At 42.9% G+C, this 15,224-nt stretch overlaps 2 protein-coding genes across 8 annotated transcripts in view; both read right to left on the bottom strand.

Moving 5' to 3' along the window:
- Positions 1-12,897, bottom strand: part of NMU (neuromedin U) — a 38,031-nt gene extending 25,134 nt beyond the window's left edge. For 2 of the 7 annotated variants that reach the window (XM_086705034.1, XM_086705033.1), the window contains exons 1-2: positions 12,573-12,897; positions 5,337-5,395 (exon numbers count right to left, since the gene is read on the bottom strand). In XM_086705034.1, coding sequence (XP_086561160.1) covers positions 5,337-5,395; positions 12,573-12,681 — 168 coding nt within the window. In that variant the 5' untranslated portion in view covers positions 12,682-12,897. The remainder of the gene's footprint in view (positions 1-5,336; positions 5,396-12,572) is intronic. The other 5 variants (XM_086705032.1, XM_086705038.1, XM_086705037.1 and 2 more) reach the window with 5 other exon arrangements.
- Positions 12,898-13,003: 106 nt separating this feature from the next.
- Positions 13,004-15,224, bottom strand: part of LOC147581987 (uncharacterized) — a 155,217-nt gene continuing 152,996 nt past the window's right edge. Inside the window, exon 8 of the mRNA XM_086702978.1 lies at positions 13,004-13,422. The gene's annotated coding sequence lies outside the window, so the exon portion shown is untranslated. The remainder of the gene's footprint in view (positions 13,423-15,224) is intronic.

The raw sequence follows: 15,224 nt of genomic DNA, 5'->3' as shown, positions 1-15,224 counted from the left end.
AGATGGGAAATGGAGGAGTAAAAAAAAAAAAAAAAAGTAAAGACCAGGTCCGCTCTCAGGGGTAGAGTCAAGCCTGGGTAAAAATGACTACTCCCAGCACCTCAGCGAGACTGACAGGGCTTTTGGCTGCCAGTCGCATAGCCAGCCAAAATGCAGAGCCAGGAAATGAGGTTTCTCCTGGTTAGCTATAGGAAATTGAGATAAGGGACAACTTTCTTCCTTTTTCCTATAGATGGGTAATTCCCCTACCAAGGCCATTACTCCTTTGGAATGCATTATGATTCATTTTCTTTTGCCCAAAGGCTTGGCCCCAGTGCAAACTGGAAGAGGGAACCTGGCCTCCAGAGGGAAGTATCAGTGGCAATACTACCCTACAAGTGGACTTGTTTTGCAAATGTGAAGGGAAATGGGGCGAATTCCTCCATGTTCATTGTTTTTGGGCCTTAAGAAAAAAATCAAGATATATGTAAACAATGTAAGGCAGATCTTAATTTAAAGTCCAGCAATCAGGAGAGGAAACAATTAAGGGCCCTTTACCTGTATCCAAAACAGACCTAAAGAAGGAGGAAGGGAAGTCTCCTACCTCAACCTCCTCCTCCTAGGGTCCTCAATCTATATATTAAAAAAAAAAAACAACAACACCAAAAAACAATTCTGCTCCCTGCTACCCACCTTATCCAGGCCCTCCCTGTAATGTATCAGGCATGTTTCCCTTACAAGAAGCTAGAATACCAGAAGGAAAAAACTTTTACAAAGTGTAAGACAGATAAAAAGAGATGTAGATAAATTTTCTGATCGGATAAGTATATAAAGGCTTTGCAGAATATTACATATGTTTTTGAGTTGACCTAGAAAGATATAATGCTTTTGTGAAATCAGACTCTTAATGAGACAGATGTTTTTTAAAAAAATGTAAGGAAATCTAAGATTTAGCCCTTAAACTCTGCTAACTTAGCCACTATTTTACAAACACAAAATGAGAGCCCAATGGCCTTCCTGGAGATATTGAGGGGGGCTCTCATTAAATATATGGCTATCTCCCTGACACCTCTAAGGCTGAGATGATTTTAAAGGACAAATCTGTCACTCAATCAGCCCTAGATATTAAAAAAAAATGTGAAAATTGGCTGTTAGCCTTGAAGGGACCCTGGAGGAGCTCTTACTAGTTGCCAGTTGGGTATATTACAAACAAAACAGAAAAGCAGGCTTAAAAAAGAAATCTGAGGCCTTAGTTGTGGCCTTACACATTATGTCAGACTGGACTTCCCGAGGTCCTGGCACCAAGTGCCATTTATATGGCCGTTCAGAGCACTAAAATGAGACCATCCTCAGAGGGGACAACCAAAATGAAAACCCCATAAGCCATGCCCCTTGTATGGAAACAACACTGGAAATCTGAATGCCCTCGGGGACCTCTATCTGTGACGGCTCAGATAAACAGTGTCCCTGGAAGGGACTAACCAGGTCCTGGGGCTCTTCACGGTGGCTCCCCTAAACCAACTGTCTATCAGAAACCCAGAACCTCGGGTAACTCTGAATATAGAAGGAAAACTGGTTGATTTCCTTCTTAACACTAGAGCTATCTTTTCTGTCCTCCTTTCCACTCCAGGCCAACTATCCAAACGCAGCATGACAATTAGAGGCATCTCCAGAAAACTAACTAAATTTTTCTCTCAGCCCCTGGGATGTATGTGGGAAAACCTAATTTTTTTCTCATTCTTTCCTGATAATACCAGAAAGCCTTACTCCCTTGCTAGAAAGGGACATTATAACTAAATTAGAGACTATGGTGGTACTAACTCTAGGGCAGATAAACAATTATGTGAGTTTTTGAAAATTACTGGATATTGTAGGCTATAGATATCAGGGTTCAGGAAAATAGTTTGCCCACTATATCAATTATTAAAGGAGACTCAATCCCATTTACTCTCCCCCCACCCCTCAAAACAAACAAACAAACAACTGGGGTCTTACTCTTAGACACTGTCTCCAGCCCTTGGGATGGTTACAAATAGAGCAGGGAAATTACTATTATCAAGCACACAGAGCTGAAAGGTCATTAAAACACAGCATCATGCCTTTCATTTAGGGAGGGACCAAACTTACCAAATGGCCCAAAGGATGTTTACTGGAAAAAAAATTTGTCAAGGACCGTTCTGCAAGTAGTATCAGCCTGTGAAGTATGTCTTAGAAACAATCCTTTCAACCACAAACTTTCATTCTCAGGCAATCAATGAACTGGAGGCTACCCAGAAAAGACTGACAATTAGGTTTCACTCATGCCAAGGTCAAAGAAATTCCAACATTTGTTGGTATGGGTTAATACTTTTACCAACTGGGTAAAGGTCTTCCCCTACAAGACAGAGAAGGCACAAAAAGTAATACAAATTCTGCTTTATGAAATAATACCCAGATCTGGCTTACCTAAAAGATTGCAGATTAATAATGGTAAATGGCTGCCTTGACTCTTTCTCTATGAGAAACTCCTGACTCTTAGAAAAATTTTACACCTCAAAATAAAACAAACTGTCTGCTTATACTCAGCAAAACTCTAAATAATACCTCACAAGCATTAGATGATTTTAAAAAAAAAGTGTTTTTAATTAAGTTAGGGCCAAACTCTTGGAAATAGAGCCACCATTGATTACTTACTGCTCCTGCTTCTCCATCACCTGGGTTATGAGAGATCCCCTGACATACATTGTTTACAAAGTCAGAGTCTCTCCTAGATTATTTGACAGGTTTGGAAACTGTAGACATTATCTTCAGATGGCATCTTGTTGGTCAGTATAATCTTTACTTTGTGTTTTTCTCTTTGTATCTGCTAATGTTTATGCCGCCTCATGCCTGCCAGCCTTCCTGTAAAACCATACTGTGGGCCACTCGACCGACCCTTGGGTAGACTCTAACTGCTGTACCCCCACACTGTCCTTATCAGCATGAAGAAGCCAGAGTGGTCATCAATCTTGTTCCCTAAAAGCAGTTACAGGCCCTGCTCCAGGGGAGAAATAAATAGGGAAAGGGTTAACATTAGACAGGGAGAGATAGGGACCTTCAGGGAGGCAGCTGCAAGTGGGAGGCTGAAGAAGCAGATGGGGTTCTCCCTTTATAAAATCCTTTATGGGTGCCCTCTTCCCATTATCCAGTGCATAAGGGGGGATCTAAATGAGACAGACAATCTAACCCTAAGACAACAGATGCAGGCCCTTGGCTCTACCCTAACTACCTTACACCACTGGGTCAGGGAGCAATTACCTATGAATCTGACCACAGACGCTCACCCCTTTAAGCCAGGAGATGCAATATGGATAAAGGAGTAAAATGTCCAACCCCTAAAAACCCTCTGGAGGGACCCGTTCACTGTCACTTTGTCCACCCCTGCTGCAGTAAAGGTAGCCAAAGTGGGTCCCTGGATTCACTACAGCAGAGTGAAGCCAGAATCTCGAAACTGGGAGTGCATTCCTGATCCATCAATGCCATGCAAGCTGACCATATGGAAGAAGCAATCTGCAACTCCAGAGGCTCTGGGAGACTGCAGCCCTGCTTTAGTCACTCCGGAAGCTGACTAATCTACACATGGCAGAAGCTGGAAGAATCGACGGTCCAGTGGAACAAAAGACTGTCCTTATTTTCTATATGTTTCCTTACTGTGATGCACTGTCACACCTAGTTTCTCACTATTACTGTGATTCGTGCTCTACTCTTTGCCACAGGATTGGCCAAGGCCGCCCTGGCTGGCTGGAAATGTGATGAGAGGTTTCTATGAACACTCACCTTCCTTTTGTGGATAGGATACTTCGTTGGTACTAACATGGGAAAACAATGGCCAGAAGAGACTAGAAAATTAGATCTCCACAAACCTTATAGTAAAACAAAGTGCCTCAGTCCTACTACCGGGGTTTGGTTCTTCAAAAGTGCATTTATTGGGGCGCCTGGGTGGCGCAGTCGGTTAAGCGTCCGACTTCGGCCAGGTCACGATCTCGCGGTCCGTGAGTTCGAGCCCCGCGTCAGGCTCTGGGCTGATGGCTCGGAGGCTGGAGCCTGTTTCCGATTCTGTGTCTCCCTCTCTCTCTGCCCCTCCCCCGTTCATGCTCTGTCTCTCTCTGTCCCAAAAAATAAATAAATAAACGTTGAAAAAAAAAATTTTTTTTTTAAAAAAGTGCATTTATTGGGAAAAACTGTCTTGTCTACTGCGGAAAAAGTTCATCGTCGTCTCTGTTAAAAACTTAACATGCGTGGGGCGCCTGGGTGGCGCAGTCGGTTAAGCGTCCGACTTCGGCCAGGTCACGATCTCGCGGTCCGTGAGTTTGAGCCCCGCGTCAGGCTCTGGGCTGATGGCTCGGAGCCTGGAGCCTGTTTCCGATTCTGTGTCTCCCTCTCTCTCTGCCCCTCCCCCGTTCATGCTCTGTCTCTCTCTGTCCCAAAAATAAATAAAAAACGTTGAAAATAAAAATTAAAAAAAAAAAAACAAAAAAACTTAACATGCCTAAGCCAAAGATTTTATAACTCAACTGTCTGGAAAACCCAATGTTGGGGGTTTCACCTTTCATCTCACCTTGAGCCAGATCCTCACCCCTTGTCTAACTTCTCTCATCTCTGAGAGACCTGGAACAATGTCAATGCAGCTATCAAATAGCAGGCCCCAGGTGGACTATACTAGATATGTGGGAGGATGGCCTATATAAACCTCTAAACCAAGATGATGCTCTTTGACCCTAAATAGAGGGGTCCAAGCATCAAAGGGGGGAATATGGTAGGGTCCCCTCCCTAAGGAAAGAAAAAAAAAAAACTTCAAGGCAACCTGGCTATACAGGTATGTATGTGATAACATCCCTCACGACCCTGTAACATGAGACCACTTAATCAGACTGCATGTTTGTATGTTACCATATATGGGAGACAAAGAAGTAAAAAATATATAAAATAAAACTATGCCACATGGTGTTCGGGGCTCTTTGGTATGTCCTTTTCCATACTTGTTGCTTAGCCTTCTTTTGTTTTTCGTCTTAAGTGAGACTTTTATAGACAGCATATTGCTCGATCTTTAAAAAAAATTCAATCTGAGAATTTCTGTCTTTAAGTGGCATATTATAGTATATTCACATTATTGTAATTACTCTATTATTAGGGCTCATTTTGCCATCTTGCTTTGTCATTTACTGTAATTGTTTTATTTTTTTCATCTTTCCTTTTTTCACTTCAAAAGAATTCTGAATATTATGATATCAGAATGTTAATAAAATCATAGTTGTCCCAAAATTCAATTATATTATTTCATTTGATATTTGCAAAGAGGGTTAAAGTTTCCACTAATTTGTATAAGGACAATTCTTTACCTCATTCCACAGCTGTAGTTCTTGTTCAGGCCGTAGTCCTTGAGATAATATTGGAGCACCTGAAATTAAAGTTATACTTGCATGTTATTTTTATTATATTTCTTCTAAAATTAAACATGTATATGTAACTCATTTTTGGATGATATTTTTCATTTTGCCATACATCATTACCCTCCTATTTCAACTAGATATTTCAGCATTTGACTTAGTATGAGGATACATAATTATTAAACAGCATTTCAAAGACATTACTCTTAAGAATGAATTCCTTATATGTTTACACCAAAACATGTACATGAATGTGCATAGCAGCATTATCATAATAGTCCCCAAGTGGAAACAATCCAAATGCCCATTCTCTGAGAATAGATAAGCAAAATGTGGTACCTGCACACAATGGAATACTATTTGGCATTAAAAAGAAATGAACTACTGATACATGCTGCATCAAAGATGAATCTCAGACATATTACACTAAATCAAATAAGCCAGAGGCAAAAGACCAAATATATGATTCCATTTATATAGAATGTCCAGAAAAGGCAAATCTGTAATCATAGAAAGATTCGTGGCTGCCTGGGGCTAGGGGTAAGAACAGAGATTGACTGCAAAGACATAACAGATTTTTGGGAGGGGTCATGGAAAACTGTATTGTTGGGACAGCAGCATAGGTCTTGAAATCTACTTAAAACCCACTGAGTTGCACACTTAAAACATAAATTTTATGGTATATAAAGTATATTTCAGTGAAGGTCTTTTAAAAAAGAACTACTTGTGGGAATGCAAACTGGTGCAGCTGCTCTGGAAAACAGTGTGGAGGTTCCTCAAAAAATTAAAAATAGATCTACCCTGTGACCCAGCAATAGCACTGCTAGGAATTTACCCAAAGGATACAGGAGTGCTGATGCATAGGGGCACTTGTACCCCAATGCTTATAGCAGCACTTTCAACAATAGCTAAATTATGGAAAGAGCCTAAATGTCCATCAACTGACAAATGGGTAAAGAAATTGTGGTGTATATACACAATAGAATACTACGTGGCAATGAGAAAGAATGAAATGTGGTCTTTTGTAGCAACGTGAATGGAACTGGAGAGTGTGATGCTAAGTGAAATAAGTCATACAGAGAAAGACAGATACCATATGTTTTCACTCTTATGTGGATCCTGAGAAACTTAACAGAAGTCCATGGGGGAGGGGAAGGAAAAAAAAAAAAAAAAAGAGGTTAGAGAGGAAGAGAGCCAAAGCATAAGAGACTCTTAAAAACTGAGAACAGGGGTGCCTGGGTGGCTCAGTTGGTTAAGTGTCCAGCTTCAGCTCAGGTTATGATCTTGCAGTTCGTGGGTTTGAGCCCTGCATCAGGCTCTGTGCTGACAGCTCAGACCCTGGAGCCTGCTTCAGATTCTGTGTCTCCCTCTCTCTTTGCCCCTACCCTGCTCACGCTCTATGTCTCTTAAAAATAAATAAAAATGTTTAAAAAAAAAATGAGAACAAACTGAGGGTTGATGGGGGGTGGGAGGGAGGGGAGGGTGGGTGATGGGTATTGAGGAGGGCATGAGCCCTCCTCTTTTGGGATGAGCAGTGGGTGTTGTATGGAAACCAATTTGACAATAAATTTCATATTAAAAAAAAAGAATTACTTGTTAGGCCCTTAATTATTACTGAAGTAAAATGTTAATTAGCTTCCACCCTCTAAGGTAATATTTTCTTCATAGATTCAATTATCTAATTCATGCTATGTAAATTATCTCTGTAAAAACACTGAGATAATATTTATTATTCAAAAAAAATTTTTAATGAGAGACAGAGACAGCACCAGCACGGGAGGTGCAGAGAGAGAGGGAGACACAGAATCCGAAACAGGCTCCAGGTTCTGAGCTGTCAGCACAGAGCCCAATGCAGGGGTTGAACTCATGAACCCTGAGATCATGACCTGAACTGAAGTCGGATGCTTAACCGACTGAGCCACCCAGGCACCCCTTGAGATAATATCTATTAATATTAAATGTAATTACTACTCATTTTCTTAAATGTATACATTTTTGTTTAACAAAATCAACAATACATCCTGTTAGTAAAAGACTATACTTTAAAAAATAAGCTTAAAGAAAATAATTTTTTATTTTTATTTTTTAAAAAATTTTTTTTTCAACGTTTATTTATTTTGGGGACAGAGAGAGACAGAGCATGATCGGGGGAGGGGCAGAGAGAGAGGGAGACACAGAATCGGAAACAGGCTCCAGGCTCCGAGCCATCAGCCCAGAGCCCGACGCGGGGCTCGAACTCACGGACCGTGAGATCGTGACCTGGCTGAAGTCGGACGCTTAACCGACTGTGCCACCCAGGCGCCCCAACATTTAAATTTTTTTTTTCAACGTTTTTATTTATTTCTGGGACAGAGAGAGACAGAGCATGAACGGGGGAGGGGCAGAGAGAGAGGGAGACACAGAATCGGAAACAGGCTCCAGGCTCTGAGCCATCAGCCCAGAGCCCGACGCGGGGCTTGAACTCACGGACCGCGAGATCGTGACCTGGCTGAAGTCGGACGCTTAACCGACTGCGCCACTCAGGCGCCCCAGAAAATAATTTTTTAAAAAGATAGCAGGAAGTTAAGTCTTCCCTTGAGTTCATACAAATTTATACTATTATTTAAATTCTAATAATATTAACTGTTTATTAGAATGTAAATAATAGTACAAATTTAGCTACATTTTCTGTGCTACCAAGCATTAGAAATAACTTACAGAGGTCATGTGGCCCATAATGGTTGATTTATCTCAGAACCTAATTGAATCCCCTTTCACAGAACAACTGTTCAAGGTGGGCAAATGGGTCTTACATGCTTCTCAACTGTATAGCTCTCACCCTAGCACACATGTATATCTCAAAGTTTCTGTTGTCTGGTGTATATTATTCTGAGCTGATTCTGTTTTCAGGAAGGGAGAAAGCTGTGCTTCTCTACTTTTCGTACACAACACCTGGAGATCTTACTAAATGAGATTCTAATTCAGTCAGTCAGGGACAGGCCCAAGAGTCTGCATTTATAGCAAGCTCCCTGGTGACAATGATGCTGCTAGTCCACGGACAACACCGAATATCCAAGGGGGATAGAGCATTGCATTGTAGAAAGAAACATAAGATGCCTCTTTATTCAACAGAAATAAGCAGCTCAAACAAACATTTTAGGTCTAAGATTCTCTTTAACAAGTCTGAAAATTTCCAAAAGGGAAATATGGATATTCTCATGAAAACCATCTAAAAGGCCATCAGCCCTTTCCTTGCAACTGGGATGTGCGGCTTATGTACTGTTACCAAGACTGAATAAGAGGAAGGTAAAAGGAAGAGGAATGGAAGGAGAGAGCAGGGTGGATTTGACGCGAGAGAAGAACACAGAGATTTTCACTCTTTAGATTCAGCCGTCACCTGCAGGTACTTCTGATTTCTCCACTCATTATACCACTGTTCCTCTCTGTTTGACACGGTGTTCCTGTTTAAAGAATACAATTTTATATTCTTTCCACGCCTGTCTGTCTCCCAACCTCCGACAGAAGTGGAAACTCCCACCTCCACACTGCCTTACCAGCAACCGAGAGCTTGCCTACTTCTGTGCCCCCAAGCTTGCATGGGTCCCACAGGAATTGCCATTATATCTAACTTTGTCCCAAGCACTTACATAATCAAAAAGGGGTACTTTGTGGCTCTTACGCAAAACATGTAAATACAGTCTCAGGGTAAAAAAGCTAGAGAAGCCAAAATTTTAAAGTGTTTTTAACTTATAGAAATCCACTAATACCCTATTACCGAACCCAAACATAAGGGAGAATTATTTTTCTTCCCTTTGTGTGTTTGCTAACCCAAGTTGAGTGATTTTTTTTTCTCCCCAAGATACCCTAGATGTGGGCTTTATATTGTCAAATAGCAGTACTAGATACTTTCTCAAATATACTAAGAGTGCCATTATCTTCTATATCATGAAAACTGCACTGTTTTCAGTCAATCAGTTTTGAGATATTCATACTTTTTTAAAGTTTGTTTATTTTGAGAGACAGTGCAAGCAGGGGAAAGGCAGAGACAGAGGAAGAGAACCCCAAGTAGGCTCTGTGCTCTCTGTGCACAGCCCAATAGGGGGCTTGATCCCACGAATCCTGAGATCATAACCTGAGCTGAAATCAAGAGTCGGATGCTTAACTGACTGAGCCACTCAAGCACCCCTTCAGATATTTATACTAAAGTACTACTAGTAAAGTGAAACCTTTAGTCTTATGCAATCTAACTAATGCAAATAGTATGTATAGACAACTTTTGCATCTGTAAAATACAGCATCTGTAAGAGAAAGAAAAACAGACCTTTTTATTGGAGTATAACTGACATACAACATCATATTAGTTTCAGGTGTACAACATGATGATCCTAAATTTGTATATATTGTCAGATGATCACTACAATAAGTCTAGTTAACATCCATCACTATATATACTTGTAGAATTTTTTTTTCTTGTGATGAGAACTTTTAAGACTTAGTCTCTTAGCAACTTTCAAATATGCCATATAGTCACCATGCTGTACATTACATCCCCATGACTTATTTTATAAGTGGAAGTTTGTACCTTTCAACCCCCTTTACCCATTTCACACATCTCCACCTCCCATCTCTGTGAATCACCAATCTGGTCTCAGTATCCACATGCTTGGTTTGATTTTGTTTTGTTGGCGTTTTTTGGTTTTGTATTTTAGATTCCACATCTATGTGAGATCATACAGTATTTGTCTTTCTCTGAAAAATAGACTCTATTATAAAAGTGGTGCTAATTTTCTTTTCTCACTGCTAGCACTTAACTAGCATAGGGTTTTGAAGTGAGAAATTATTACTGCTGACTTAATTTTAAGGATTATTCAATAAGTAGGGATCTGAGTAGGAAAAAACACATCTTTTTTTTTTTTTTTTTGGTAAGTTTATTTATTCATTTTTGAGAGAGACAGAGAGCTAGCAGGGGAGGGGCAGAGAGAGAAGTAGAGAGAGAATCCCAAGCAGGCTCCACACTGTCACTTGGAGCCCGATGCGGGGCTCGAACTCACGAAACACAAGATCATGACCTGAGTGGAAAGGAAGAGTTAAACGCTTAACTGAGCCACCCAGGTGCCCCCACTTTTTTCTTTAGTCTCAGGCACTTTGATCACTTATAGTCACAGGCTGAATCGAGGTTTGATGCAGTTATCCAAAATTTGCCCCCTTTTAGGAAATCTTCCTGATTTTAATAATGTTCTCTGGATAGCGAACTGTTTCCATCCACCAAATCTGTGGCTGGCTCTTTATATTCTCACTACTGTTGCATGCTCTGCTAACTCATTTTGCCAAGGATGCTCCACTTATTGGCACTATTTTATTTTCCTCTGGCTTTGTGACATCTGTTTTGTTGTTTTTAGATACATCATCTTGTTTTCTGCATAATGATTAATCTTGGTAGATTATCTCTCGGTTTTGGTTATGTACGTCACGCTTCCCCTCCTGTGCCATTTTTAGGGTCTCGGGACTAGGGAAGATCACACTATGTTTACCCTCTCCCCCCTCCATCATATTTTGAAATATCAAGAGCAGGTTAAAGGGGAAAAGAGATACAAAATGGTAGTGTAGGGGGTCTCTGTACAGTGAAAAAGGCATCTTGTCCCTATTGAGAAATACTGGGGATATTTTTGGGATGATTGACCAGACAGCAGATACACTCTTTGTGGAAATAAAACCCAAGACTTGTCTTTTTTAGAAAGCAGCCTTCCACAGTTTCTGCTTAATCACCAGCAGCCTGAAAACTCCCTGCCTCCCCAAAAAGCAGTTATCTCCAACTGATGCAAAGATCACTGTAGGCACACAACATGCATGGCAAGTACATTTGCTTTACAGAGAAAAAGACACTTTTAAAACTATAATTATCTGCTTCCCTAATAAAGTAGATAAAGATTGCCATCCAAATTCTACCACTAATTCTACTACTAATTCTAAAAATAAAAAATATTAACAGTACTTTGCATGAATTATGCTGTATCATTGCTGGCTATGTGATGATGGAAAAAGTTCAGGTCTAGCCTCTGACTGCTTAGATTTCATAGCCAAATGCCCTCGTTTTTCAAGCAGGAGAACCCCCTCCCCTACCCCCTTCTTCAATGCCCCCAGGAAAGGAAAAAAACAAAACAATGAAAGGTCAGCAATAAAAATAAATACATTGGAAAGCAAGAATAGCTTCAGTTTCTCCACCTCTAATTGAGGGCTGTCCCGTACACTCTGAAAGGTCCCTGCAGTTATGGTTTCAAGTCCCCAATATTATGAACAATGATGAGATGGTCTGCCCACCTTCACCTCACTGACAGGAGAGCGGAGGGAAGCTAAAAGAACCTTCTGCAGAGTTAGAAAATTCATGGTTTTGCAGGATACTTACTAGCCCTGGAGGGGACTCTGGGAGCTGAGAGATAAAGGACGGATCTATCAACGTACTTGGAAACCGTAACTTTTAGGAGATAGGGAAGTGATCTCCCCATTGGAACACGCTGGGCTCAGCCCTACCTTGTCTTCCGAGCTTCAGACATCCCTCCCTGCCTTTGCTTTTGCTTTTCCCACTTCTTTTTTCTAAGCCACTTTTTTTCACTATGCTTTTTCCTGATCTGGTGCGTCAAAACCTAGAAGGCACAAAACCCCACTAATTTTCCCTTCTAAACGGCTAGAAGGGGGCCTGTTTCACTGCTCAGGATTATCTGAACACAACAGTAGCTCACTCACCAATGATGAGCACGCTCCAAGTTTACCCGGCATCAGAAGGTCAAGTATCAAACTCTACTTTTGCTTCAGCCATCAGTCCCTCTAGTTATTGCAATGAAAGGGAACGCATTTTCATTTTTCACTGTGTTAATTTATTTACGTTTTCACCGGCCACGGACATCCGCAGGGCTAGGGGGCCCTACAGATTTCTGCCAACTGCAGGCTGCCCGGGGTCTGGGGATTTCGGACGAGCGGGGACCGCGCTCCAGCCGGGCCACAGGCACCCGCGTCCTGGCTGCCCGGTGGCCGAGACGCGCGCCGGTCGTCAAAGGCGAGAAGCTAGGGAGCCCCACCGCACCAGGGGAAAGACAGTCCCAGCAGCCAACAGTGGAGGCGAGAAAGGGAGGGAAGAGAGCGCGGCGAGTGGGCAGGGGAAAGGCGCGGGAAGCGGCGGGCGCGGGGAGCCCGGGAGGCGCGGGGCGCGCTTACCAAGGCAGGTGCCCGCGCAACAGGCGAGCAGCAGCAGCAGCAGGGGCCCGGACGCGGCGGCCACCTGTCCCGCGGGCGGCCCGGGGCGGCGGCTCGCTGCTCGCGGCATCTCGGCGCTTGGCGGCTCGGAGCTCGAAGCCTGAGCTGCGCGGGTCAGCACTCCACGCGGGGCCCTGGCAGTGCCTCTGCGTCCCGGGCGCGCTGCTCGCGGGGCTCCGCCGCCAAGCTGACCTCCCCGCGCGCCGCCAACTTTTAAATCTCGCGGACACGTGGGCTGGGCCAGCGCGGTCCCCACGCGCGTCACCTCGCAGCCCGCCGCCCCCGGCCTCCGTCGCGTCACTGGCCACCCGCTGCCCGCCCCCGACGCCCCCAGCCGCAGCGGGACCCGCCCCCGGCCAGAGTTCTGACTCAGGACAGTGCGCATTTTCGCTCTGCCCGCCCTCGGGCCTCTGGGAGGAACAGGGAAAGAAAGCGGTGCAGGTCCGTTCCCTTCTGGCAAGGATTTGAGTGGGAGCCAGAGGAATATGGCAAACCAAGAGGCTCCAAGAGGATGGGATCCGGGTTTTCAAGCTTGCTGGTGACGACGCTCTCTCGTTTCTCACGTCTGCCTAGGACGCGCCTTCTTCTCCCCGGGAAGCCTTCTCTGCCCCAATCGACTGTGACTGTGCGTGCCTCCTTTCCCAGAGCCCCAGGGGCCATTTCTGTAGAAACACCTCTGTCCTGCTCACTAGGACATCCCCAGCTTCCAGCACAATGTCCCCGTGCATAAAGAGCAGTACTGGTTCAGTGGTGATGTTGGCGTTCCCCAAACTCCTGCGAGGTCTGAGACCATTTAGGGAAATGCAGTTACCTGTTAAAGAAGATCAAGAAGAAAGGATTGCTGGGATTTGACCACACATACATTTCCAGTAGGTCTGGAAGGTCTCTGGCTGTCCTATGGATTTCCAAGCCTAAGGTTACTCCTTTTTCTATGCATTTTTCCTGCTGTCACTCCCTAGCGGTTGCTTTTTGGTTTCTAGGGTGATTGGACCTCCGCTACTATGCCCCTCCGTATATACTTTCCTTTACTTCCTAAGTGGAAAAGTCCAGGAAGCATCCTCCAGGACACTGGCTGACACTGCTTTAATTTCCTTCTACAGAAAGAGGAAAGACTGATCTCATTTGGCCTCCTTTTGAGGTCCTTTTGAAAGGAACACAGAGGGAAGGGTAGAAAGGAAGTACATGAACATTTCTTAAGGGACATCTTTCCATGCTGTTTAATTTAACACTCATAGCATCTCTGGGATATAAAAGTATTATGACTCTCATTGCTGATGCTCGGAGATATTAAACAGTCTGCCCAAGAATACCAGCCTGTGAGGGAGGCTGCTCTGTGAAGATGTTTCTTCCTCTAAGTCGGGGACTTCAATGTATTAGACACGCACTGTGCAACCCGCTATAGACAAGGCATGGCCTTAAAGAGTACAACATTTAGAAACAGGTGGAACTTGCCTGAAGAAAATGAGAACTTGGTAAAGGACCCCAACTCCTATTCAAATAGCTGTATTACCAGGCAGACTGGGATAGTCAGAAACAGTGAGGCAGGACTGCAATTCTGACAGGTGAAGTGGAAACAAAATAACCACTACCTTTTTTCAGTTCTTTATATTCAGGTAGCATGTGAGCAAGGTCAGATTAGAGTCTGGTTCAGATTCAAGGATTGATGAGAATAGATTTGATTCAAGATTGCTCATACTTTGATTTATCCCCAAAGTAGTGAAAAGGTAGTACGGAGGATGTAGGCCGATAGGGGTGGCTCTGATTCTCCATGGTCTTCCTTGTGTTTCCTGGAGGCACACTGAAAAATCTCTGGTCTCAGCAGCCTGTGTGGGGTGAGATGTCATTGAGAACAGAGATGCCTGAAAATAGTGGGCTCAATGTTTCTTATACCCCGCCCCCTGCAGATCAGTAAAGGAACAACTCATGCATTATAAGTGTTTTTCTGCATGAACCCAGCTGCTCTGAATGTTCTTGTACATGTCCCTTGTTGACAAGAGTTTTCTGAGGTATACACTTAGTAGAGTCAGCAGGGGAGAAAATCTAGTTAAACTCTACTTTAAATTGTTTTCCAAAGTGTTAAATCCATTTATATTCCACCAGCAGTGCATGAAGTTTCCATTGCTGTACTTCCTTGCAAAAAGCTTTGCTAATCTGGTAGGCGTGGCATCTCATTGTGGATTTAATTTACAATTTCCAGTACTAATGAGAGCATCTTTACACAAATGTATTGACCATTATTGTTTTTAGTGAAATACCCATTTGTCTCTTTTTCTCATTTTTCCTGAGTTGTTAGTTTTGTTTTGTTTTTTTTTATTATCCATTATAGGAATGCTTTATGTATTCTAGAACTTTCGTTGGTTAAATGTTTGGCAAATATTTTCTCTTTATTTGTGGCTTGTCCTTTACTCTCTGTATAGGAGTTATTTTTGAAAAAATGTTTCAGGAAAGATGTGCACCCTAATGGTCAGGCATTATATGACTTGGATGATAGGAGAAGATGGATGGGAGAATGTGGGGAGATAGGCACTTCATTTAACCAGGAGCAAAGATTGGGGATTCCACAATTAACTAAATAAAATGAAACTGATTCCAAAGGTCTCCTTTCATCCAAGT

The sequence above is a fragment of the Puma concolor genome, chromosome B1 (assembly GCF_028749965.1).
Source record: "Puma concolor isolate L17-30 chromosome B1, mPumCon1.1.hap2, whole genome shotgun sequence".
NCBI lineage: Eukaryota > Metazoa > Chordata > Mammalia > Carnivora > Felidae > Puma > Puma concolor.
Note: the sequence above shows the minus strand (reverse complement) of the source record. Positions and strands in the feature narration are given on the sequence as shown.